Source organism: Neovison vison, chromosome 12 (assembly GCF_020171115.1).
Source record: "Neovison vison isolate M4711 chromosome 12, ASM_NN_V1, whole genome shotgun sequence".
NCBI classification, from domain to species: Eukaryota; Metazoa; Chordata; class Mammalia; order Carnivora; family Mustelidae; genus Neogale; species Neogale vison.
In genome coordinates, this window is record NC_058102.1 from 56,374,867 (window position 1) to 56,400,451 (window position 25,585).

General features: G+C 41.5%; 1 protein-coding gene across 1 annotated transcript; it reads left to right on the forward strand.

Annotated features, from left to right (window-relative positions):
• Positions 1-727: 727 nt before the first annotated feature.
• Positions 728-16,824, forward strand: DDX47 (DEAD-box helicase 47). Its single transcript, XM_044227495.1, has 12 exons — positions 728-819; positions 1,741-1,834; positions 8,732-8,920; positions 9,168-9,239; positions 9,456-9,574; positions 10,176-10,247; positions 10,366-10,482; positions 11,042-11,188; positions 11,723-11,860; positions 14,179-14,249; positions 14,819-14,948; positions 16,271-16,824. Exons 1-12 carry the CDS (start codon positions 733-735, stop codon positions 16,400-16,402), a joined length of 1,368 nt encoding a protein of 455 aa, XP_044083430.1. The 5' UTR covers positions 728-732; the 3' UTR covers positions 16,403-16,824.
• Positions 16,825-25,585: the final 8,761 nt, after the last annotated feature.

Sequence of the window (25,585 nt, forward strand, 5' to 3'; positions counted from 1 at the left end):
ACACATTTTAACTATTCTTTGCACTTGCTATTCCTTTCATCTGAAATAGTTCTCCCCTGGGTCCTTGAAGGGACTTTCTTCTTCTCATCAGTGAGATCTCAGCTCAACTATCACTGCCTCCCAGAGGCCTTGCCCAATCTCACAGTTATCCCCCCAACCCACTCTCCCCAGGTTACTCTCCAACATTTTTATTTCCATTTGTTACATCTTAGCATTTATCACAACTCGACCTCATCAGTGATCACTTATTTATTATCTGTCTTCTCCACGACAGCAAGGGATGTTGTCCTGTTCATGAGGCATCTAGCATAGCCTTAGCATATGGTTGGCTCTAGACAAGTATTATTGAATAAATGAATGAAACAATTAAGATAAATAAATAGTATTGTGATATCAACCTGTTCAAAGCTCTATGGTTAGAAAAGCAAGGGGCATAACAGGTGTGAGACGTTAGGAAACTTCTTTAAAGGCTCCTAGAAGATAGGAGGCTCACGTCGTCAGCCCCTTCTGCACTTGGCTCGGTTTGTAAGGCCAAACGTTTAGGCCCATCCCCTGCCTTTTTTTTTTTTTTTTTTTTTTTTTAACCAAGTTTCCGCTAGACCACACCCCTAGGGCGGGCAAGTCCCCACAGGCTCGCAGGGGGCGCCCAGAACGTGATGCCCGGTGAGAACTAAAACTACATTTCCCGGCATCCCGCGCGCTGCCGACCCACTTCCGGAGTGCGCGGAAGACATGGCGGCGCCCGACGAGTGTGATTCTGCGACTGAAGCGCCTCAGCCGGCCGCGCAGGAGGAGGAAACGAAAACGTTTAAAGATCTGGTGAGCGTGGATGACGCCGGCTCTTCTTTGTACTGCTGGCACCAGGCGCAGACAGAGTCCGGTTCTCTCACATCCTGGTTGGCGGTGTACAAAAGCATCTGGCACCTAGCTTGGCATTCCCTCAGAATTTCCGAAGCTTGGGCTCCGACGCTGTCCCTAAACCTCCGGGTTTGAATGGTGGGAGGGCTCCCGGTCCTTGAGAGTTGCCATTTGCGCTTTTCTCTATTTTGGTGTGCCCACTTTTGTATTCGCCAGGAGACTGTCCATGCGGCAGTCCCCCCACCCCCACCCCGCCGAAATCTTGGGCTGCGCAGTAAGATGACACGGGTTTGGAGTCTGACCCAATTGCTAACTAGGGGCACGCCGTTACCTCGCACTGCCTCACATTGCACATCTGTCGATTGGGGGTAGTAATAAGTACTTCATAGAGTTGTGAGGATTAAATGAAATAAGGCATGTGGAGAACCTGGCTTTGTCTCTGAGTAGAAGGTGTTAAGTCTTGGGATGGTGTCTCAGTGCTTACAGTTAAAGAACAGACCGAGTAGGCGCGCGAAACGTTTTGAATCAAAGGCTAAGGGATGCACTTGTCATCAGCAGGGTGGCTCTGACATTCATTTAATTAGTAGGGAGGCAAGTGTGTGTGTGTGTGTGTGTGTGTGTGTGTGTGTGTGTGTGTGTGTGTGTTTAAGATTTTATTTATTTATTTGTCAGAGAGAGAGAGAGCAGGAGAAAACAAGCAGGCAGAGCGGCAGGCAGAGGCAGAGGGAGAAGCAGGCTCCCCACTGAGCAAGGAGCCCGATGCGGGACTCCATCCCAGGATCCTGGGATCATGACCTGAGCCGAAGGCAGCGGCTTAACCCACTGAGCCACCCAGGCATCCCTGTGTGTTCTTTGCTAAAGTTTGTTTTTCTGAATTCTAAGGGTGTGACAGATGTGTTGTGTGAAGCCTGTGACCAGTTGGGATGGACAAAGCCCACAAAGATCCAGATTGAAGCTATTCCTTTGGCCTTACAAGGTAGGTTGAAATTAAACATGTGGCTCAGTACAGGTTCGGTGTGAGGTTATACTCAATTAAATACCATGTTTGAGAGCTATTGCATACTTCGAGTAGTATAAAAGTGTGGCCACTTTTTTATAAAATTTGTGGCTTATTGGCTTTTGAAAAAGTAATTCTCTTCTTCTACTGAGGTTATTTCCTGTAAAGGGATTTGTTTTCTGCAACTGATACTGACTTTAAGGAAACACTGGATTAAAGTGTACTAACAAGAAACTTGTTAGAAATTATGAGTTGGTAAGTGCGGATTTACATATAGGGTACCTGGAACATCTGTTAGTATCCAGAGGAGTTGAGAGCTCTTGCTTTGTGAGATATTTATCAGATTTGCAGAAGAATGGCTAACATTTTGGTTGATGACTAGTGGGACTGATACTAACGGGAAGAACTTTCATAGGTGTAGAGGCAAAGTCCTGCTCTTCGATTCCCAAAGCCCAACTTCACAGGATCAGGGTTGATGGTAAAAGGGACCTAGCAATGTTAACCGAAATTTGTTAAGATCCTTAGAAAAAATGAATGTTACCTTAGCTATAATAAGATTTTTTTCCCAGAAAAAAAATGTATCAGTGTATCTGTACACAGAATTTACACCCCCTCCCCCAATTCCTCGGCTACATATCCCAGGTTAAGAACTCTTGAACTAGCTTAAAGAGGAAAAAGTGCCTTGTATTGGTTAGAACACATCTAGAATATTATGCTTAGTTCTGAGGACCAGTTTTGAGGGACCAACTGAGTGGCATTGAATGTGGTGCAGTATCAAGAGTACAAGTGCCTGGATGGCTAAATGGGGCACCTGGGTGGCTTATTCGGTTGAGCGTAGGACTCTCGATCTTGACTCAAGTCATGATACTGTGGTCCTGGGATTGAGCCCTGTGTAGGACTCCATGCTCAATACAGTCTGCTTCAGGTACTTTCTCCCTCTGCCCCTCCCTGTGTGCGTGATCTCTTTCTCTCTCAAATAAATAAATAAAATCTTAAAAAAAGAAAAAAAGGTCCTAAACAGTTAAAAGAGCTGAGTGCATTTGGTCTGGAGAAGAGTTAAGCTGGGTGGGATATAATAATTGGCTTCAGTGATTTGAAGAGCTGTCATGTGGAAAAGTAATTAAACTTACTCTGTGAAATTCCATTTGTTCTTTCCATAAATAGTAAGTATCTAAGTGTAAGGCACCAGAAGTTAAGATTTGGCCATCTCCAGAAACTTGGAAGTCTAGTAAGGAGATAATTAAAAATCTATTACAAGGTGAACAGGGGCATAAGAAAGTTACATTCCAAGTGTTCCAAGTGCACTGAGGGAGGAGAATAGATTATTACTCATTGAAATGGGTTAAAGAAAACTTACTTTAACTTTTGGCAGGGAAGATTGGAAAGACATTCAAGCTGAATCTTGAAGACTGAATAGGATTTAGACATTCATGTCTGGTGGGAGGGGAGGACTTTCTAGGCATAGGAAATAGCATGAAAAAAAAAGCAAAGGAGGCTGCAAAGCACGGGCATGTGTGGAGGCCTGTAAGTACTTAGCAGAGAATGGGGGGAAAGATTAATAAAATCACTGGGGCCAGATTATGCCAGACTTAAATGCTGGGCCAAGGAATTTGGTCTTTGTTCCACGGGCACTGGAGATTATTTTTTTAGCCGGAGAATGAAATCCTCAGAGGCGTATTCTTGGGCTGTTAATCTCATTGCTTTGTAAGGTAGTTCAGAGATGAGTGACCAGAGACTGGGGCACTAGTTAGAGTATTGTGGTAATTTTGACAATAAATAAAGCGTAGGCTAGTGGTAGTGAGAGTGAGAAAGAGAAGATGATAGAAAAGGAATCATTGTGATTTTATAATCAGTTCGTTAATGGAAAGCAAGGGGTGGGGAAATCGAAGATTATTGCCTGTGCATTTAGGACATATTATTGGTGTAAAAAGGAGCATAGGAGGAAAAATAATTCTGGGGAAGTTGAGGCATCAAAGAGATAGAATTAACTAATGCACAGTTGGAATCTGGGGATTAGAGCTTGCTTAAGAGGCCAGAACTGGATACAGACACCATATCCAAAGTGAAGGTGTAGCTGAAACTGTGCGTATGGATGAGGATGCCACATAAGGGTGAAGAGATGGTGGAGGCTCAGGAGAGGGTTGAAAATCGTGAGAGTATGATTTCATACAAAGTAGGTGAGGGGGAGTGTTTCAGGGAAGGGACAGCAAAGACTTTGAACTTGTTTAGAGAAGCTAAACTGGATAAGGACTGCACGAGTGGGGAAGACATTTCAGTAGTCAGCACTACTGGAGCTGCTTTCAAATAGCAGATAGAAAGTTTGGTGTGTTCCAGCATTTTCCTGCTTACCCTACAGCAGTCGTTGGAGAGAGGAACCTAAATTAGGTGGTAGTAATAATTCTGAAATTATTCATAATGTTTTTCAGTAAGAAGTTTATATTGAATACAGAGAAAATAGGAGTCAGTGAAAGGATACCAGGAACTGAGTAATGTGAGGGACATCATAATCATGGAAAAAGTCTTTATTCTTATTCTTGAACTTATCTCATTCTAATGAACAATTTATAAATGCTTCATTTTTTAAAAAAAAACCTATAGTTGCTGGCCCTAAGCAAGAGATTTAAATAATCTAACAGCATTTTTCTTCTATAAAATGAACTTTAAATTTTTAGTTTAATTACTAATGATGGTTTCAGTTTCAACAAAGTTAAGGAGTTCTGGGTGCATCCATCATTCTTAAACCTTATAACAATTCTGAAAGTTAGTATTGATTATTTTATTCGTGAAATTGAAGGTCAGAGGATTAAGTACCTTGGCTAGAGTCACATATCTAATTATTGTTGGAGCTAGAATTTGAATATAGGATGTTCTAGCTGAAAAGCCCAAGTTCTTGGCCCTGTATTACAGGGTTTTACAACAGAAAGATCAAAACCTTTTGATGTTTTTTTTTTAATTTTTAATTTTTTATAAACATATAATATATTTTTATCCCCAGGGGTACAGGTCTGTGAATCACCAGGTTTACACACTTCATAGCACTCACCATAGCACATACCCTCCCCAGTGTCCATAACCCCACCCCCCTTCTCCCAACCCCCCTCCCCCCAGCAACCCTCAGTTTGTTTTGTGAGATTAAGAGTCACTTATGGTTTGTCTCCCTCCTGAACCCATCTTGTTTCATTTATTCTTCTCCTACCCACTTAGACCCCCATGTTGCATCACCACTTCCTCATATCAGGGAGATCATATGATAGTTGTCTTTCTCCGCTTGACTTATTTCGCTAAGCATGATACGCTCTAGTTCCATCCACGTTGTCGCAAATGGCAAGATTTCATTTCTTTTGATGGCTGCGTAGTATTCCATTGTGTATATATACCACACCTTCTTTTTCCATTCATCTGTTGATGGACATCTAGGTTCTTTCCATAGTTTGGCTATTGTGGACATTGCTGCTATAAATATTCGGGTGCACATGCCCCTTTGGATCACTATGTTTGTATCTTTAGGGTAAATACCCAGTAGTACAATTGCTGGGTCATAGGGCAGTTCTATTTTCAACATTTTGAGGAACCTCCATGCTGTTTTCCAGAGTGGTTGCACCAGTTTGCATTCCCACCAACAGTGTAGGAGGGTTCCCCTTTCTCCACATCCTCGCCAGCATCTGTCATTTCCTGACTTGTTAATTTTAACCATTCTGACTGGTGTGAGGTGATATCTCATTGTGGTTTTGATTTGTATTTCCCTGATGCCGAGTGATATGGAGCACTTTTTCATGTGTCTGTTGGCCATCTGTATGTCTGTTCACGTCCTCTGCCCATTTCTTGATTGGAGTATTTGTTCTTTGGGTGCTTTTGATGGTTTTTAAGGATGCTTTTCTTCCCGTTTTGTGTATTAAGTTTATTTCTAATTCAGAGATCACTCAAAGTCCTCTAGAAATTTCAGGCAGTTTTTTGAATGGCTGCCATATCCCAAAGCAGTTGTGTTAGGTGCTGGCTGTGTGATCAAGGTGAATGAATTTATTCTTCTCTTATGGGGTATGTATTCTACACAGACACTACCAGGGGGCTAAGGGGTTGTGAGAGGAAGAAGGGAGATCATAGAGGAAAATCAGTCTCACAAAGCGAGTATTGCTTTGAGGGGATCATAAGAGAACCGCAGGCAGTGCTGGCCTTCACTGGGGGTGGTGGGTGTCATTCACAGCCACATGAAGCGAGAGACTCAAGCTCCTTTACTTCCCTAAATCTTTCTTGTATACTCCTTTCTTCTGAAATTTTTAGATTTCCCTTGATAGAAAAAGGGACAGATCCCACTGTTTTTGTTTTTTCCTATTCCAGAGGGCACGCTGGACCCCGGCAGGGAGGGCAGAATTCCCACAGTGTGGAGGAAAAAAAAGCTTTGGAAGCCCTTAGCTCACAAGTAGGGGGATGCTGTTGCAGTTTGTTGTCACTTACCCTATGGCCAAGAGGAACATTAAAGTTAGTAAATGAGGGAGAAATTTTATCCTTCTGTTGCCATTTGTTTTTGTGACCTTAATAAAATTAGCCCATTGTCTGGACTGACTTATAATTCACATCCACACCTATACTTTTATATGGAAAACATTGATGTTACTGTTAGAAGGGTAAAGGTTAGCATTCACTAAAATGTGCTGTTGGTTGGTCCGGATGGCCAATTCTTGTTTAAGTGATTAATGTCTAAGAGATGAATATCAAAAAGTTTGTTCTATTTGATATTAATCACTCTCCTTTCTTGAAGCTCTCTTTCTCCTCAATTTCAAATCAGTATTGTCTTCTGTCTTTCTAGCTGTTCTTTCTCAGTTTCTTCTGGTTTTTTTTTTCCCTTGCAATGTTAAATCTATCCTTATCCTTTTTTTCTCACTCTAAAACACCAGTAAGATTTCTCACGTCCTGAACCTTTAACACTGTCTGCGTCAGTAAATTTCAGCCAGTGTTCATCAGAATCACCTGTGGAACTTGTAAAACAACAGAGATTTCTAGACCCACTGAATCAGAATTTCTATATATATATATATATATATATATATATATATATTTCTATGCATATATAAATATAAAAATCTCGTAAATTATTCTAATGTGTCTAGCCTTGGGGAAGCACCACTGTTTGGATGCTCATGGCTCCCACATCTGTATTTCTAGCCTATACTTCTCTACTCAGCTCCAGACAAGTTAGATATTTCTCTCTGAGCCTCTGGCATAAACCTTAAGTTCCTTATGTTCAAACCAGAGTCACTGTTTTCCTCATCAGAACTAATTTTCCAGAAGCCCTTGTCTCAATTTATGGCCTTTGAGTTTCCCAAGCTAGAAACCCATGTGTCAACCACATTTTTTTTTTTTAAAGCATTCTTTTTTTTTTTTTTTAAAGATTTTATTTGTTTATTTAACAGGCAGAAATCACAAGTAGGCAGAGAGGCAGGCAGAGAGAGAGAGGAGAAAGCAGGCTCCCTGCTGAGCAGAGAGCCCGATGTGGGGCTTGATCCCAGGACCCTGGGATCATGACCTGAGCGGAAGGCAGAGGCTTTAACCCACTGAGCCACCCAGGTGCCCCTCAACCACATTTTTTTGAATAACTTTCTACATCTAACTTCTTTCTGTCTTCACTGCCTAACCTCAGTTCAGATCACCTTCCTAACCCCCCTGGTATCCTCATTGAGCTCTCATTTTCCTGTGTGTTCCCCATTCTGTTTGTTTGGGTCATTTTAGGTCATGAAGAAGAGAGTTAGCTAACCTCAGGAAAAAGGAGTTTATTGTAGGGTTAATCCCTAGGTAAGGAAATCTCACCAGTTGTGTACAGTCAAGGAACAGTGTGAGCATCAACTGGTGGAGGGCATTTTGCTAGGAAGTATTCCCAGGGGCCGCTGTTCTGGTGCACGGCGACCTTATAAGCTATAGCCAGCCAGCCTAGAGATGGTGGTCTTGCTTTGGGAGTTAATTTCCAGATCTTACTGTTATGACTTTGATTGGTGAGAGCAAATCCCAGGGACCTCTTTTTTTTTTTTTTTTAAGATTTTATTTATTTATTTGACAGAGATCACAAGCAGGCAGAGAGAGAGGAGGAAGCAGGCTCCCCGCTGAGCAGAGAGCCTGATGCAGGGCTCTATCCCAGGACCCTGGGGATCATGACCCAAGCCAAAGGCAGAGGCTTTAACCTACTGAGCCACCCAGGCGCCCCTCCAGGGACCTCTTCTTAAGGGATCACTTATGGCATTCTTCCCTCAGAAGAATAAATAGAAGTGGCGTGTACTGTTGAGATCCTTGGCTCCTTATGACATCAGGCCTAGGGTTTCTCTTCCTAAGGAATAACATTGGTCATCAAGTTCCCTGCTTTTAAAATCCTTCAGTTCCTCCCTCTTAAAAGAAGACATCAAAACTCTCTAGCATGGCTTATGAATTTCTTTTCAAGTCTCATTCTTCTCCCTTTACACTTCTGTGTTCCAGCCACATTGTACTTCTCACTCCCCCTGCACATGCTGTGTTCTTTAAAGCCTGTCCCCTCTGTCCTCATATAGGAATGTCCTTCCTTTTTTTCTTCGCTTACTTGAATTTACCCATCACCCCAGTTAGCCTTTCCTGACTCCTATGGACTTTAAGTTACTCCTTCTTTTGTGTTCTCACTATATTTTGTAGGGGCCTATTCTGAAGTCCTTATCACATACCGTCTTTGTGTATCTCCCCCAGATTTTAAGTTTATCTAGGACAAGGCCATGTCGCCTGTCTATTCAGTCTTCCTTTCCCTCCCGTTCATCAAATGTTTATTCATTGTCTCCTTTGTGCCTACATGCCATCATTGTGGAAAATAGGGAAATAATGCAGAGAGCATTTCTTTGCTTTTAGATGTTTCCTTTTTCTTTCTAGGTCGTGATATCATCGGCCTGGCAGAAACTGGCTCTGGAAAAACAGGGGCTTTTGCTTTGCCCATTCTGAATGCGCTGCTGGAGACGCCCCAGCGTTTGTTTGCTTTGGTTCTCACGCCCACTCGAGAGTTGGCCTTTCAGATCTCGGAGCAGTTTGAAGCCCTGGGGTCTTCTATTGGTGTGCAAAGTGGTAAGTGTCTGAGAGGAAAGGAAACAGAGTTTCATTACAAGTTGAGAATGAGTGTAAAAGGAGAATAGAAGAAAGTATTATTAACATGAGTTCATTGACCTTAAGAGCCAATTTGGTATTTTAGCTTTGGGGAAAGTTGTACAGGAGAGAAATTTAGGTAGAAATCTAGCACTGGCTTCAAAAAGATGTTTGGTGAACTGTGGAAAAAATAAAGGGTCTCTATTCTATATTCTTTTTATTTCTGTAGCTGTGATTGTAGGTGGAATTGATTCAATGTCCCAATCTCTGGCTCTGGCGAAAAAACCACACGTAATAATAGGTGAGTAACTGACAGAGGTAGAAGGCACTAGTGATAATGAGTTGGAGAAAATCTACAGATGTTGAGTGTAACTTACTTGTGTGGAAAGACTTTGAAGAAAGGACTTTTGTAACTTTAATTTTGTTAATTTCTGAAATTTGGGGGTTGGGGCGGTTGATAACTTTCTTTTTGTCCTTGTTCTTAAATGTTGTCTTTCTCCTCAACCTTTCTTGATAGCAACTCCTGGTCGATTGATTGACCACTTGGAAAATACAAAAGGTTTCAACTTAAGAGCTCTCAAGTATTTGGTCATGGATGAAGCAGACCGAATATTGAATATGGATTTTGAGACAGAAGTGAGCATTCAATTTCTTTCCTTCTCTTAGGGCATCTCAGGTGCCCTGTTTCAAAATTTAATTCATTGCACACCTGCTCTATGTGGAGCCCTGTATCATCATCAGTTAATGTAAACATCCCTGCTGCCTTTTCTCATTCTTAGTGTTCCTCTCTATTGTCAGTGCCTCAGTATCCTCCCTAGAATGTAGTTAGATTTTGATTTCAGACGTGAGAAATTTCAGCCAGATTTCCTTTCCATTTTCGTTTGATTTCTATGTCTTTCATAGACTTTGGGATACCTTTATTTTAGGTCAGCTGTTATCATAGCTGACCCACTCATCACAGCTTAATTAGTTGATGAACACTTATTCTTGACTTTTTTCTTAGATTAACTCAACTCTAATTTAAACTTCTTTTCTCTGAATGGCATTTCTTTTTAAATAGACCCTGGTATGGTATCAAAAAGTAAATATTCATTAAATTTTAGCTGAATTGAATTTTTGAGTCGCCGGATCCCACAGTGATACTTTTGGTTTTTTACTCTCTGTCCCCTTCACAGAGAGCATTTGCAAGTATCCATTCTGACTGTTATATTGGTATCCTTTCTTCTTTGTGCCTTAGGTTGACAAGATCCTCAAAGTGATTCCCCGAGATCGGAAAACATTTCTCTTTTCTGCTACCATGACCAAGAAGGTGAAATTTTCTAGGACTTAACATTTTCTTCTTTATTAAGTGATAAATAAAAACAATAGCAATCATAAAAATAGAGCACTTGGGCATCAGTGTACTATTCTGAGTTTTCTTTCTTTAGGTGCAAAAACTTCAGCGAGCAGCACTAAAGAATCCTGTGAAATGTGCTGTTTCTTCCAAATACCAGACAGTTGAGAAATTACAGCAATATTATCTTTTTATTCCCTCTAAATTCAAGGTAAAGTGTTTACTTTGATCATTCCTGCCTCTCCCTCTCCTTCCTCACCGAAGCAGCCGAAAGTTCGTCCACTTTTGATTAGCTAAGAGCTGTGCTCCTGTTTGTTTTAGCGCGCTTACTGTGCTTATATTTATCACTGATAAAGTCAGATATTCCGGGAATTCATAGCACGCTAAACCACAATAATGATGTCATTCCTTTCCCAGCCCATTCTTGAAGTAGCTTTTCTTTTGTCTGCTGATTATGTGGCTTTTATAGGCAAGGGACCCTAGCTTTGTGCTTCGATGTCGGGACTCTTCCTGGTTGCTGACGACAAGGAGTTGTGCTTGGCTTTAGGCTGTGTGTGAGATTCAGAGTTCACAGACATGATAATGCTGCTTCAGGAATGCAGAACTGGCAACCGTGATCTGGAAAATTGAGAAGCAACTATATATAGGCTATATATATATATATATATATTACTATATATTACTATATATATTACATAATTTGTATCCCCAGGACTCCAGTCTTTTCTCCCAGGTTCAGTTACTTATATTGTTTTGGGTTTTTAACTTAGGATACCTACCTGGTTTACATTCTAAATGAATTGGCTGGAAACTCCTTTATGATATTCTGCAGCACCTGTAACAATACTCAGAGAACAGCCTTGCTACTCCGAAACCTCGGATTCACTGCCATCCCCCTCCATGGACAGATGAGTCAGGTAAAGACTCTTCGGTGTCATTAGTGGTGAACTGGTGGCATGAGAAAGGTAAACTTTATAGCAGTAGATCTGTACAAAAACAGCATGAAACAGTAATGCATCTTCCCAGAATTAATCAGATTTTATGGACTTTAAAGTGTTGCTCTGGATGCCTCCTTCCAGGATAGGAGAGAGGCTCAGACTCAAAGATTCCAGTTATTTGTCTGGTGTGGAAGCTCTTGAGTTGATTTATTCAGCTCTAGTGGTAAAAGTGGTTCTTTGGTCTCAAAAGAGTTTTAGTAAATTATTTTTCAACTATCTGTCATGTTAAATCATCCTTGTTTCATGTTAGTATTTTCTAGCCTTAGTATTAAATATTTTTTTTGTTGCTTCCATGTTTCCTTTTGACCTGTGAAACCCAGTCTGGACTTAGAGGGAAACAGCCTTTTAAAATTTTCTGTCTCTGTTCTTATATTTAGTGTGTCTATCCTAGATTGTAAGATTCCTATTGTTCCAAGATTAAATTTTTTTTCATTTTTTTTTTCATCATCTCAGAGCAAACGCCTAGGATCCCTTAATAAATTTAAGGCCAAGGCTCGTTCTATTCTTCTAGCAACTGATGTTGCAAGCCGAGGTTTGGACATACCGCATGTGGATGTAGTTGTTAACTTTGACATTCCTACTCATTCCAAGGTGAGTCCTGTCACTGACCTGACTTCCTAGTCCCAAAGTGTATTTCTTTCATTTTTAAAATTGAGGTATAATTGACATATAATATTACTTTCAATTGTATAACATAATAATATGATATTTGCATATATCATGAGATGATTGCCACAGATCTCGTTAACATCTGTCACCATACATGTTTATGGATTTCTTTCTCCCCTTGGGATGAGAACTTTTCAACTGTACTCTCTTAGCAGCATTCAGATGTGTGATACAGTATTATTAGCTATAGTTGCCAAGCTGAACGTTACGGCCCCATGACTGACTTATTTTGTAACTGGAAGTTTGTGCTTTTTGACCCCCTTCACCCAGTTTATCCATAGTCCCATTATTTCCACCTTTGGCAGCTACCAATTCTGTCCTCTGTATCGTGAGCTCAGTTTGTTTTTGTTTTTTAATTTTTAGATTACACATATAAGTTAGCTTATATGGTATTTATCTTTCTTGGACTTATTTCACTTAGCATAATGTCCTTAAAGTCCATGTCTGTTGTTGCAGATGGGAAGATTTAATTCTTTTTTATGGCCGAATAATATTCCATTGTATCCAAATTGTATTTCTTTCTTTTTTTTTTTTTAAGAGTTTTTATTTATTTATTTGAGATTGAGTTGAATGGGGGGAGGATCAGAGGGAGAGGGAGAGAAAGACTCCCCACTGAGCAGGGAGCCTGGCATAGGGCTCAATCTTAGAACTCCAGGACTATGACCTGAGCCGAAGGCAGATACTTAACCAACTAGGATATCCAGGCACCCCCAAAGTGTAATTTTTTAAAAGATTTTATTTATTTATTTATTTATTTATCAAAGAGAGAGAGAAAACATAAGCAGGGGAGTGGTAGGCAGAGGGAGAAGCAAGCTTCCCGCTGAGCTGGCAGTTGGACCCCGGGCTCTATCCCAGGACCCTGGGATCATGACCTGAGCTGAAGGCAGACACTTAACTAAGCTGCCTAGGCATCCCCCAGAGTGTATTTCTAGTTTTTAAAAAATTTTATTAATTTATTTGACAGAGAAAGACAGTGAGAGAGGGAACAGAAGCATGGGGAGTGGGAGAGGGAGAAACAGGCTCCCCACTGGGCAGGGAGCCCGACTCGGGACTCGATCCCTGGGATCATGACCTGAGCCGGAGGCAGACACCCAACGACTGAGCCACCCAGGCGTCCCACAGAGTGTATTTCTTAATGGAATGTTTTCTGTGTCTCATTAGTTGCAATATCATTTTTAAAATTTATTTTGTTCGCAGTTAAAGGGAAGGCTCTTGATTATTCATTCTCGTTATCTTGCATGTGCCTGAAGATGTGATATTAATAAATGTGAAAGAAGGTAGCCAAAGAGAAGTACTGGGTGCTCATAGCCCACAGGGGAGGTGCAGCATATGCTGGTCTTTGTCAGTCTCATTTCTTCAGAATGGTCAGCTTGTAGTTTTTGTGTGTCTCAGGGTTTCTCATCTTTGGCACCATTAATGTTTTGGGCCAGCAGATTCTTTGCTGTGGGGCTGTCCTTTGCATTGTAGGATGCTTAGCTGCATTCCAGTTCTACACACAGGTGACATTGTGACAACCAGATATGTTTGCTGACATTTCCAAATATTCCCTGGGGAGGACAGAATTGTCTCCAGATTAACTCCCACAAAGTAATCTTTTGGCTTTGTGTGTAACTGCTGTCTCATTTGATTTTGAAAATGGCTCTGAGCTTGGGCATGCATTCTATCCTGTTTTATAGAGAGAAACAAATTCAGAGAGACTCTGTGACTTGCAGACAGTAGTGTAGCTGGTAGGTGGTAAGACCAGAACCATGATCCAGGTCTGCCTCTGTATCCAGTGCTGTTTTCCTCTAGACCATGTAAATATACTTCAGATTTGTCTTTCTGTAAAACAAAAGAAAAAAGAGTCAATTTAGTGCTGCAAGGAGAAGAAAAAGAGAGGAAGTAGGGGCGCTGGGTAGCTCCGTCAGTAAAGTATCTGCCTTCAGGTTGGTTTATGATCCCGGAGTTGTGGGGTCAAGCCCCATGTCTGGCTCCCTGCTCAGCGGGGAGCCTGCTTCTCCCTCCTCCCGCTCATGGCTTGCTCTTGCTCTTTCTCCCTCGATCATTCTCTCTCAAATAAACAAATAAAATATTTTTAAAAAAAGAAAAAAAGAAGTAGTAGATTTATCTAAATCTATTGCCCAATCCATTTTTCCATGTTTCAGCATGAGTATTTTCTTCCAGAGGTTTGCAGTAAAACCTTATGTTCATTATTTTTTGTGTATGTTTTATGTAACTCAAATTTACACTTTTTGTTTCAGGATTATATCCATCGAGTAGGTCGAACTGCTCGAGCTGGGCGTTCCGGAAAGGCTATTACCTTTGTCACACAGTAAGTGAATTGATTTCAGGGGGAGAACAATGGAGAGAAAAGAGCAGAGCTTTTTCAGCAGACTGACCTGGCGCCTGACTTTGCCATATACTCTAATTGTCACTTAAACCTCCCTCATACTGTTTTCATCATTTGTAAAATGGAAATAATAATACCTACCTAGCAGGGTTTTAATGAAGGTTGGTGATACACAAATAAAAGATCTGGTACGGTGTTTGGCATACAGAAGCATGCAGAGAAACCCCTGCTGTTTCTTTCAGCTGCTGAAACTGGAGCACAGTGACCTTTCCTTCAACTCAAAGTATTAGAATAATTATTTTGGTCTTGTTTCTAAAAGGAACAAATTTTTATGTAACCAGGGTTTTTCTGAGAGTAAAGAATACATTGGACATTTTCTAGTGGACTATGTACAGAAGGTAGCATCTAATTAGTATTCTGAAGAGGAATAATGGATTCGATAGTATTTAAAACTGGCTCCTGGTGCATCGTATCACATAATGTATGCTTTTGGAATGGGCAGACATTTGCATTGTCAGCCAACCAAAGCCATGCCCGTTTTCTTTCCTTAGGTATGATGTGGAACTCTTCCAGCGTATAGAACACTTAATTGGGAAGAAACTGCCTGTCTTTCCAACACAGGATGATGAGGTTATGATGCTGACAGAACGTGTGACCGAAGCCCAGAGATTTGCCCGCATGGTATGCAACTTATTTTCTCCCCAACTTAAATTCTGACACTGTGAGCTGTGTGCTAGGTGCTATTGTATGAATCCTCAAAATCACAGGAACTCAGTATTATTTTATTCCAAATTTAAGATGAGCATACTAAAATACAGGGATGGTAGGTAATTTGAATTGGGGTTTGGACTCAGTCTGACCACAGTGACCACATGCTCAGCCTCTCTTTGTGTTTCACATGTGACAAGAAAATCTTTGGATTTGCGGTCAGAAGACTCAGCTGTGAATTGGACATTGTGGGTTTGGATAGTGCATTTAACCTCTCAGAATCAGGTCCTTGCCCAAAAAACTGGCAATAATAATTTTCTTGATACTGTGCAAGGGCTTTTTTGGTGCTAGATAAGCTAACGTGACCTGCAAGGTAACTAATACTAAGTAGCGGCAATAAGGGTGGGGATCGATGGGAAGATTCTAAAGGAGACTTTAGACTAGCAAGTGCTATCTGCTCCCTAGAGTTGTAGTTTGAGGGATGAGGCAGCTGTGCCCCTGGGGTGCTTTCTGAGTAGTCCATGTGTGGACTTGTTTTTGTTTTTCTGCTCACATGGAATTCTTTGGTATTTTCGCTTATAACAGTATTATATATATATTGAAAAAATTTCAGAAAATACAGAAAAGATTAAAATAGTAAATTGAAACATACAAGCTACCCCACATAGAGAACATTTGGCTATTTTCCCTTTTTTATCCATACTTAGATTTTTATCTGATTGTATAGGATTAACATTTTTCTATTTTAACAAATGGGGAACCATGGGATCACTTCTTCATGGCTAGAGAAAATTCCATTATGAATATATAACATGACTTGTATTGGTGCATATATGTTTATGCTTTTTCACATGTTTTATATTTTAAGTGGTATGATGTTGGACATCCTAATATGTATAGCTTTGCATACTTGTTTCTTTTGAATAAGTTCCTAGAAGTAGAATTAATTGTAGGGCTGAATTAATTGTTGGGCATTCATTGAGAATGCCAGATTTCCCGCCCCTTCCCCCTGAAAAGCTATAGCTGTTTAAACTGTCAGAGACAAAGTATGTGGATGTTCCCACATGTTGACCAATATGAGGTACTACCTCTTAAATCTTTGCTGGCCTACTATGTGAAAATAATAGCTTATTGTTTTAATTTTCATGTGAACATCTTTATGTATTAGGATTTTGGTCTTAGCCTTTGCGAATGTGAGGTGTTAGGGAGTTACTTAGTGTTTGATTTTAGGGAGACAAGATGTATTACCCTCAGTAATAGTAACTTTCACTCCCATCCTTTCTCTTTTCTTGCAGGAGTTAAGGGAGCATGGAGAGAAGAAGAAACGCACACGGGAGGATGCTGGGGACAACGATGACACAGAAGGTGCTATGGGTGTCAGGAACAAGGTGGCTGGAGGAAAAATGAAGAAACGGAAAGGCCGTTAATTCTCTTGTGAAGACTCAACTTTAGCCTTCTGTTCCATAAAAGGGGATTGTAGAAGAGAATGAAACCTCCTTGGTCAGAATTCCTTAGATCGGAATCTGTCAGAATGATGTCCAGAACCTCCTCTAACTCAGTACTTGTTCCCCTTCTATAGAGCTCCATGACTGCAGACTGGCTTTTCCAGTGCTGAGGTCAGCTTTGGGTCCTTGGTCATGACCTGAGTAGGCTGTGCTCTTCTGTCACTTCACACAGTCCTTTTGCTTTTTTAGCTACAGGTCAAGGACTAGGTTGATGAAGCGCTGGACCTGTTGTTATAAAGGGAAGACGCTCCTATGTCTGTAAAATGGTGATCCTTTAGCAGTCTCAGCTTGTGCTTCATTAAACCTAATGTGGAATAATAAATTTAAATATTATTTTTAAAAGATTCAGTACTCCTTGAAGTCTTTTATAAGCTGAGGAACTTAGAGATTTAAGTAAGCTCTTACTAATAAGTAAGAAACTGGCAGTGGCAATTATGTGGCAGATTCATTGCTCATCCTTAATTAAGATAAATATTTATGATTTAAAAAAAAAATCTACAAATGAACAAGATGATGGATGGCTTTAAAGGAAAGTCTTGATTGTGTTTTTCTTGGTGATGAACTAAAGTTCGTAAGTAAGACGGCAGAGTCTGTTAGATCACTGAATAGATTCACTTCCCTGGCTTCTTGGATTAAACACTTGGATAGGAAGACTGTTTTCTTATATAATAGACTCTTATTCCCAGGTAATTAGAGTAAAATCAAGAAGCATCAGAAATACAGGGTAATTCCAAAACCCAGTTTCACCCCCTTGTCATCGAGGCTCACTGGCTAATACCCTTTCTTTTGTCTCCATCTGCTGGGTGATGAAATTCAGGAGAAGTAAAGCTGGACCATCAGCTCCTAGAGAGAAAATAGACTGTGGCTCTGTAGGGACTGGGTGGGACAGGGGAGAGTTGATGGAATTTAGAAACAACTGTGGGCTTCATGGTCATGAACAGTGTTTTGCTCTTTTAACTCAGAAGATGCCTAATCATTTTTGTCAAATGTAACAAGTTTATTAGAAAAGGATGTGTCTGGAGTGGCAGAGCCAGGGTGAAGAGTTTCCAATGATTTAAGATTAAGAATGAGTTTTGGCACAAGAGAAACTTACCTTATATATCTTAATGAAAAGTATAAGTTCCAGGCGCCTGGGTGGCTCAGTGGGTTAAGTCTCTGCCTTCGGCTCAGGTCATGATCCCAGGGTCCTGGGATCAAGTCCTGCATCGGGCTCTCTGCTTGGCAGGGAGCCTGCTTCCCCCCCACCAACCCCCTGCCTGCCACTCTGCCTACTTGTGATCTCTCTCTGTCAAATAAAAAATAAATTCTTAAAAAAAAAAAAAAAAGAAAGAAAGAAAAGTACAAGTTCCAGTGATTGTATTTCTTAGAGTCATGAGAAGTGAAAAGTAGATGTCAGTAAAATTCTCTGTGGTAGTCAGGTGTGGGACCGTTGATTGCAGGAAGATCTTTATAAACACAGGTGGTGGGGTACATTCTGCCACAAATGCATCCAAGGGGAATGCCTGTGAATAAGAAGGCATTTATAATTAGTTGAAATCTAAACACATGGCTATTTTGTTGTTTAGTTTGCTTCACATTTCATTGTTCCTCATTATGGTGCATTTGAGCGAAGATTAAGTTAGAGAAGTTAGGAGTCAATAAGAAAGAAGGAAAGCAGAAAAAGAATAGGAGAAAGGGTGAGTGGGTCCATACTTGTGACTGAGTTGTGTGTACCACTGGAGGCTGATTCTTCCTGAATGTATTTTCCTGATGGGACTCTCCAGGGGGGCTTAGGATGATAACAGCTCTCTCTCTGTGAGCCTTTGGGTACGAGTAAATGGATGGTTGCCATTTCAGTTCATTGGGGGACTTCAGAAGCAAGCTGGTATTGAATTGGGGGATGGGTTGTGGGTAAGGAAGAGAGATTGGAATTATCCTAAAGGAGTGTGAAGTTTCTAAGTAGGTAGGGGTCTTTCATATAGGATCTGTAGATGCCTGAAGTGTATGCATATTTCTGGGGAGACCAAAAGGGTTAAGAACTACTGCTCTAAAGCTTAACTGTTATGCTTTGCTAGGATGGGACAATAGGACACTCAGTGAAGAAATGTGAATGATTTGTTTTTAGGCATATTAGGAGATCCAGACCATAAGCCGGGGTCCCATACAAGGTGAGTAAAGATGTTACTGCAAAGGACAGAAGGCATAGAAATAAATAAATGTGATCTGTTAGTGAATACGGACAGAGCTGTGGGTTTATACCATTAATTGGATCTGTTCTTGTACCCATATCCTCTGAGGCAGGCTTACTAGGTCTTGCTGCTAAAACCCTAATCAAGGTGTGTGTTAGTTTCTTAGGGCTGCCATAACAAGGTACTACACACTGGGTGGCTTAAACACAAATTTATTGGCTCATGGTTCTGGAAGCTTCTTAGAAGTCTGAGATGAAGAGGTCAGCAGGGCCTTGTGCCATCTGAAACCTCTAGAGAAGACTCCTTCCTTGCCTCCTTCCCAGCTTCTGGTCATTGCCAGGCATCCTTGATGTTTCTTGGCTTGTGGCTGCATAACTAATCTCTGCCTTCATCTTTACATAACCTTCCTCATGTGTCCATGTCTTCACGTGGCCTTCCTCTGAGGATACCAGTCATTGAGCTCAGGGTGCATCCTAATCCAGTATGACCTCATCTTAACTAATTGTATCTGTGAAGACCCTATTTCCAGAAAGGTCATATTCAGGAGTTCCAGGTAGAAGTGAAATTTGGAGGGAGAGTATTCAATCCAATACGGACCCATCTTTCTGGACTGCTATGTTTGGAGTTTAAGACTATATGGTGGAATAGAAGTGGTAGATAGAGTTGATGACAAAGAAAGTGGAGAAAAGGCAGAAGGTAGGTCTTCAGAAATGGTTAAGGTGGGTGGAAGCATAAAAGTTTAAAATGAGGGGCACCTGGCTGACCCAGTTGTTAGAGTACGTGACTCCTGATCTGGGGGTTGTAAGTTCAAACCCCATGTTGGGTGTAGAGATTACTTAAAAATTAAATCTTAGAAAAAAGTTTAAGATGATACTCTCTTAAATGAAATATAAATTATCTTTGCAGTCAAGGTACCAAAGGTTCTAGTTTCAGGAGTAGGGAGGGTGTTTCTAGCATTTCTTCTGTTTCCTTCTTGGTGTAATTCCTTAGTTCTGCTTTCCTGATTTAAGAAACAGAGCATTGGGGGCACCTGGGTGGCTCAGTTGGTAGAGTGTCCGACTTGATTTTGGCTCGGGTCATGACCTCATGAGTTCTCATGAGATTGAGCCCTGTGTTGGGCTCTGTGCTGGGGTGTGGAGCCTGCTTAAGAGTCTCTCTCCCTCTGCCCTCCCATCACCCCCCCCCATCTCTCTCTCTCTCTCAAAAAAAGAAAGAAACAGGGTTTCAAAATACCAACCACCCAACCACCCTCCCCCCTCCCCCCTCCCCCAGTTGCAAATAATTCCTACACCTAACTTGTATGACTTCATAAAGGAAGTAGCTTACAATAGTCATGTAATGCTGGCCCAGATTTCCCTCTTATTTCTCATCTGAATCATGAAGCAACTTTATATAGTATTTGTTGTATCATGGCTTCATAATACTAGCTAGCTGCTTTTTATTTTCTCTTTCTAGAGCCGAAGTGAGATGAGGAAACTATCTCTGCTTTTTGAAGGGGTCCAAGGATCCCATTGATAGGGTTTTAGTTGGACTGGCTATTCCAGACTTAAAGCAGGCCCAGAATTCTACGCACTCTGGAACTTAAAGGTACTCTGAGGGGATTCTAGTAGTTGCCAGGAGGGATCTAGACTCACCTAGCTTACGATGATTCTTCTTTTTTAATTTTTTTTGAATATTTTATTTATTTACTTGAGAGTACACAGAGGGAGGGGGACAGGAGAGGGAGAAGCAGATTCCCCGCTGAGCAGGGAGCCTAATGCAGGGCTTGATCCCAGGACTCAAGATCATGACCCGAGCTGGAGGCAGACATTTAACCAACTGAGCCACCCAGGCACCCTGATTATTCTTTCTTAGTCCCTTAATATCCTAAAACTTGGCTGGCTTTATAAAAACATCTGGCTTACAGCCAAAGTGTTTTCCAGGTAGCTTCCTACCTACAGATAATCAAAAATCTAAATTGGGGCGTCTAGGTGGCTCAGTCAGTTAAGCATCACCTTTGGCTCAGATCATGATTCCAGAGTCCTGGGATCAAGCTCCACATCCGGCTCCCTGCTCACAGGGAGCCTGTTTCTCCCTCTCCATCTGCCTGCCACTCCCCTTGGTTGTACTCTCATTCTGTCAAATAAATAAAATCTTAAAAAAAAAAAAATCTTAATCAGAGACTCTCTACCCCAGCTCCCGCAAAGCCTGGGAAAGGAGACCAGAAAGAACCACAGACTCTGGCATTGGTGGCAGAAAATGAAGGCATCCAAGTTATCAAAAACAGGTAACAAAGTAATGTCAAGAAAGTATGTTCCAAGAACTTGAACACAAAATTAGAGAATATACAAGAAGTTCTAATTCACATAGTTCCTAAGGTGAAATCTTGCCTCAGGGCAGATAAGTCAGGGTATGAGTCATCTCTCTTCAGTTGGAATGACAAGAGACCCAAACCTTGGCACTAGAGGTTCAAGGGTTATCCGCACCCACATTCCTTTTCATGCCTCACCTGTCCCAGGTATGCACTAAAACTCCAGCTAAAAATAACTACAGAAACTCAATCTCTGGGAAAGAGCCCTGAACAGGGCTCTAACCCTAAAGTGAGAAGCTGGTTTGTGCCAAATGGAACAGAGACAGGAAGAAAATGGGCTCATGCGGGACTGCGTAGTCTCTAGGACATGGGCCCCGATGTCTGTTTTTATTCTTGGAAGTTTTTTTTGTTTTAAAGATTTTTATTTATTTGACAGAGAGATGCAGTGAGAGAGGGAACACAAGCAGAGGGAGTGGCAGAAAGAAGGAGAAACAGGCTTCCCACAGAGTGGGGAGCCCGATGTGGGGCTCCATCCCAGGACCCTGGACCTGAGCCGAAGGCAGACACTTAACGACTGAACCACCCAGGGGCCCCAATTATTCTTCGAAATTTTAATCTGCTCACAGCCCTACCTCCACCTGATACCTTCGTTAACCTGCAGATGCCATGTAGGGGCTGGTAGAAACTGGAAGGATGGGGGAATGCAACAGAGTGTGGGCAAAATGTTAGTCAAGAGACCTGTTGACTTGCTGTGTGACCTTGTGGGAGTTACTGAACCTTGAGTTCTCTCTTGCTAGTATGGAAATAAGAGCATCTATCTCATCTGTCTCCCAGAGTCTTAGGCCTAGTTTTTGTGTTTTATGTTTTTTAAATTCTGTGGTCTCCTTCCCTTCCAGTATCTGCTATGTCCCAGCTACTGTGCCCGGTACCAGGAAGAAAATTCTGAAAAAAAGTCAGATGTTCCCTTTGCTGAACTTGGCCTTCGGTGAATGCAGTCTTAGCACTGTACTGTGATTATGCTTGCCTGGAGGCCAGATACTGTGGCTTATTCATGGATGCAATTTTAACATCTTGTAGTGCCCAGTGAATGTTCAATATCTGTCATTTTATGGAACATACTATATGTTGGCAACTTTATATGTGTTGTCTCTAGTTCCTTGAACAATCCTGAAAGGTAGATATTATTGTTCTCATTATAAGCTGTGGAGCCAGATGGTCAGATCTGCTCCTTATTAGCTCTGGGACCTTTGGCAAGTTATTCAGCCTTTTTGTGTTTCAGTATTATCAGAAGAAACACAGATAGCAATATACCTACCTTACAAGGTTGTGAGGTGTAAGTGAGGTAGACTGGCTCCTCATATGATTAGTGTGTATTAGCCATTATGAGTATATACATGTTACTATTACTGTAGATGGCTAAGTAGCTTGCCCAGGTCATACAGCAGGTAGGGGGTCAAACAATATTTGGTTTTGAGGCTCTACCCTTGATATTACATATACTGTGTGTGTATGTCTATAACTTCATATTCTCATTCAGTAAGTGCTTATTGAATGAATGATTGAACCATAATATGTTATATATTTAATCTTTTGGAAAAATTTCTTCTACCAGCAGATCAGTACTACCTAAATGAGCTTTCAGACTCCACAACCTATTTGCAAATTGGGAACAGCCTGGTGGGAGAATATGAAATTTTCATTTCCACCAGTAGATGGCAGAAGGAAGAAAAAATACTTGTGACGGGGCAAGAGTTCTCATCCTGAACAGAATGATTAATAATGAGACACAGGGTCTGATTACAAGGGCTCTTGGTGTCATGTCTGGCCCACAGTGACTAAGAGGTGGGAACCAGTGTGGGTATGAGAACTCCCCATAGGTATTTGAAGGGTGGCAACTTTTGAGAAGATCTAGGCTGACCCACAGGATGGGCCCTGGGAGACTCAAGTACACAGAAGTTCAGATGTAGTAGGAAGAATAAGTTGTCTTCTGCTCTTCTCTGTGTTCCACAGCCTTAGTCCACATTCCCTCCTTTTCATCTTAAAAGCAGCTTTGTTCTTTTCAAGACTGCCCTTCCCTCCTAGGGTTTTGATGAAGTCGCTTGCCCTCTCTTTATGCCCCGCCCCCCACAAGCCTATAACATATGGGTACTGTTATTTCCCCCCTGCCTACCCCAGTACACATTGTTTGTGTTTAGAATCTAAATTCTCTGAGCCATTAATCCCTTCTATTATCTCCGCCTCTCTTACTGCGTATTTGTTGGCCTCCCTCTGTCAAGCCAGAATGGTGTTGGTTAGTGGCGAGCCACTCATTCATCTGCTCTGTCCTCTTTCAGCTCCAAGTGATGGGGACGTGTCCCTCTGGTTCCATAAGAGCAGTAGAACACTCAGGCATAGTGGTCAGTGTCCTCCCTGATGTCTGTGCTGGCTCTTCTCCAGGCATTCCTTCGAGGGAGGAGTCTGCTGGCGACTCCTGCTCAGTACCTGACATCTTAGAAACTCGAACCCACCCTATTCAACCCAGTGCCAACTTCAGACCAACATGCTTGTTGTGTTTTCTGGGTGGGTCAAGAGAGCGGGGAGTGCCAGAAGATTTCTCATTTGACATACTCTGTTGGTACATTCATAATGGTTTGTTTGTGATTCTTTATAATAAGGCTGTGGAGAGCCCGCTGTGTGCGGGGCACTTGCTAGGGGCTTGGCGTATGTTATTTCATTTATTGGAAGTAATGACTCACTTCTTGAGGAAACCTAGAAAAGCTTGTTTATGCTATATTAAAACCACAACCTGATCATTCCTCATTGTGCATCTTCTATATTTCATTAGTGCATCCAAGGGTGTTCTGGAGCTTTTGCAGGGAAGGCTTATGCCAACAAAATGAAGTGGAGGTTCCGTAACGCCATACTTATTCTCTGGCCTCTGTTTCTGTTTCATTGATTTGGGGGGGAGTCAAAGAGCTGGGGGTGAGGGGGAAGTGAGAAAGATGACCCTCTTCATTGTAATTTTGTGTTTTCACCAAATCCCTAGAAAATGAGTAACATTTGGACTCTGCTATAATACTTCCATGTGCAGCCTCACACAAAATCAGAACCTGAGGGTTGAGAGGATCTTGGCGATCAACCAGATTGTTCATTTTTCCTTTGAGTCAAAGAAAGTATATGTGTGTTTATAAGTTTGGGTATGTTTATACTGTGCTCCTGAAGTTATAGCTACTTAGACACTAAACTTTTGTTTTTCACAAAAGTTCTAGAGGAATTTTGTTTATAATAGTTGCCTAAGGGGAAAGAAAATGCTTGCTTTTAAGGACTAACATCTAAAGACTGGAGTCTCCTTTTGGAGAAGAGTGGTGGAAAAATGCTGGGGACAAAAACGTGTTTTAGAAAACACTGATCAGCCAAACCCATTTTCCTAATAAATGCCAGTGTTGTCCCTAACCAGGTTCTAGGTGCTGTCTCAGGAGGAGTGTGGGAAAGTCACATTTCGTGCCTCACCTGAAGGGCATCTTTGTCCAGGTGAACTCCAATTACATGTGATCACCAAGGGAGGCCTACGGGGAGGCCGAAGTCGACATGAGGATGAGGGTCAGGCTGAGAAGTTCATGTGAGAATGGAGAAGAGCGACATACCTCTCTGTTGATCCCCTGGGTAGGGTGCTGCAAAGAGGAAAGCAGCGAGAGAAGCAGGTCATGTGAGATTTATAACCTGTACATAAACCGCAGAGTTTTATGGTACTTAGTGATACACTCATTTCCTGCCCCTTCTCCTCCACTCTCCACACTCCCTGAGCGGTTCTCTTGTGGGTCAGTGACCTGTGGCTGGGCTCACTTCTCTCCCCGTGGCCTAGAGGACTGGTTTTCACGAGGGGACATGCATCCCGGGGGGGGGTGCATGATGGTTTTTGGGGTGTGGGAAGAAGTAATTCGAATTTTTTAGACTTTTAAACTCATCCTTTCTTGATTGCTATTTTTGTGTGTCCTAGAATGTACATAAAGTATGGGAATAATTTATAAATATATACAAATATTGAAGTTTGTTAAAATGTTAAATAGGGGTACACTATTAAGATTTGAGAATAAAGCTCTAAGGAATTATTCTGACAACAGTCCTTTAAAAGAGATATTTCATGTTTCATTCTGAAATTAATTTTTTAAAAAGATTTTATTTATTTATTTATTTGACAGAGAAAGAGATCACAAGTAGGCAGAGAGGCAGGCAGAGAGAGAGAGAGAAAGAGGGAAGCAGGCTCCCCGCTGAGCAGAGAGCCCAGTGTGGGGCTCGGTCCCAGGATCCTGAGATCATGACCTGAGCCAAAGGCAGAGGTTTAACCCACTGAGCCACCCAGGTGCCCTTGAAATTAATTTTTAAACAAAACTCGGATACATCCCTATATATAGATAGATAGTTGTATTTTTTTAAAAACTTTTTTAAAGCAGTTTTAGGTCCACAGCAAAATTGAGAGGAAGGTACAGAGATCTCCCAAATATCTCCTCTCACACACATGCACAGCAGAGACTACATTGTTATGTGCTACATAACAATCTGTTGTTATCTACACCCCCAGCAGAGAGTACATTGGTTACAATCCATGACTCTATGATGACACATCACAGTCACTCAAAGTCCGTAGTTTACCCCAGGGTTCATACTTGG

Excerpts from the sequence above, each read along its gene's own strand:
- DDX47 (XM_044227495.1), top strand. The coding sequence starts at position 733 with ATGGCGGCGCCCGACGAGTGTGATTCTGCGACTGAAGCGCCTCAGCCG. Across the intron at positions 1,835-8,731 it reads TATTCCTTTGGCCTTACAAG|GTCGTGATATCATCGGCCTG; the intron begins GTAGGTTGAAAT and ends TTTTCTTTCTAG. Across the intron at positions 10,483-11,041 it reads TTATTCCCTCTAAATTCAAG|GATACCTACCTGGTTTACAT; the intron begins GTAAAGTGTTTA and ends TTTTTAACTTAG.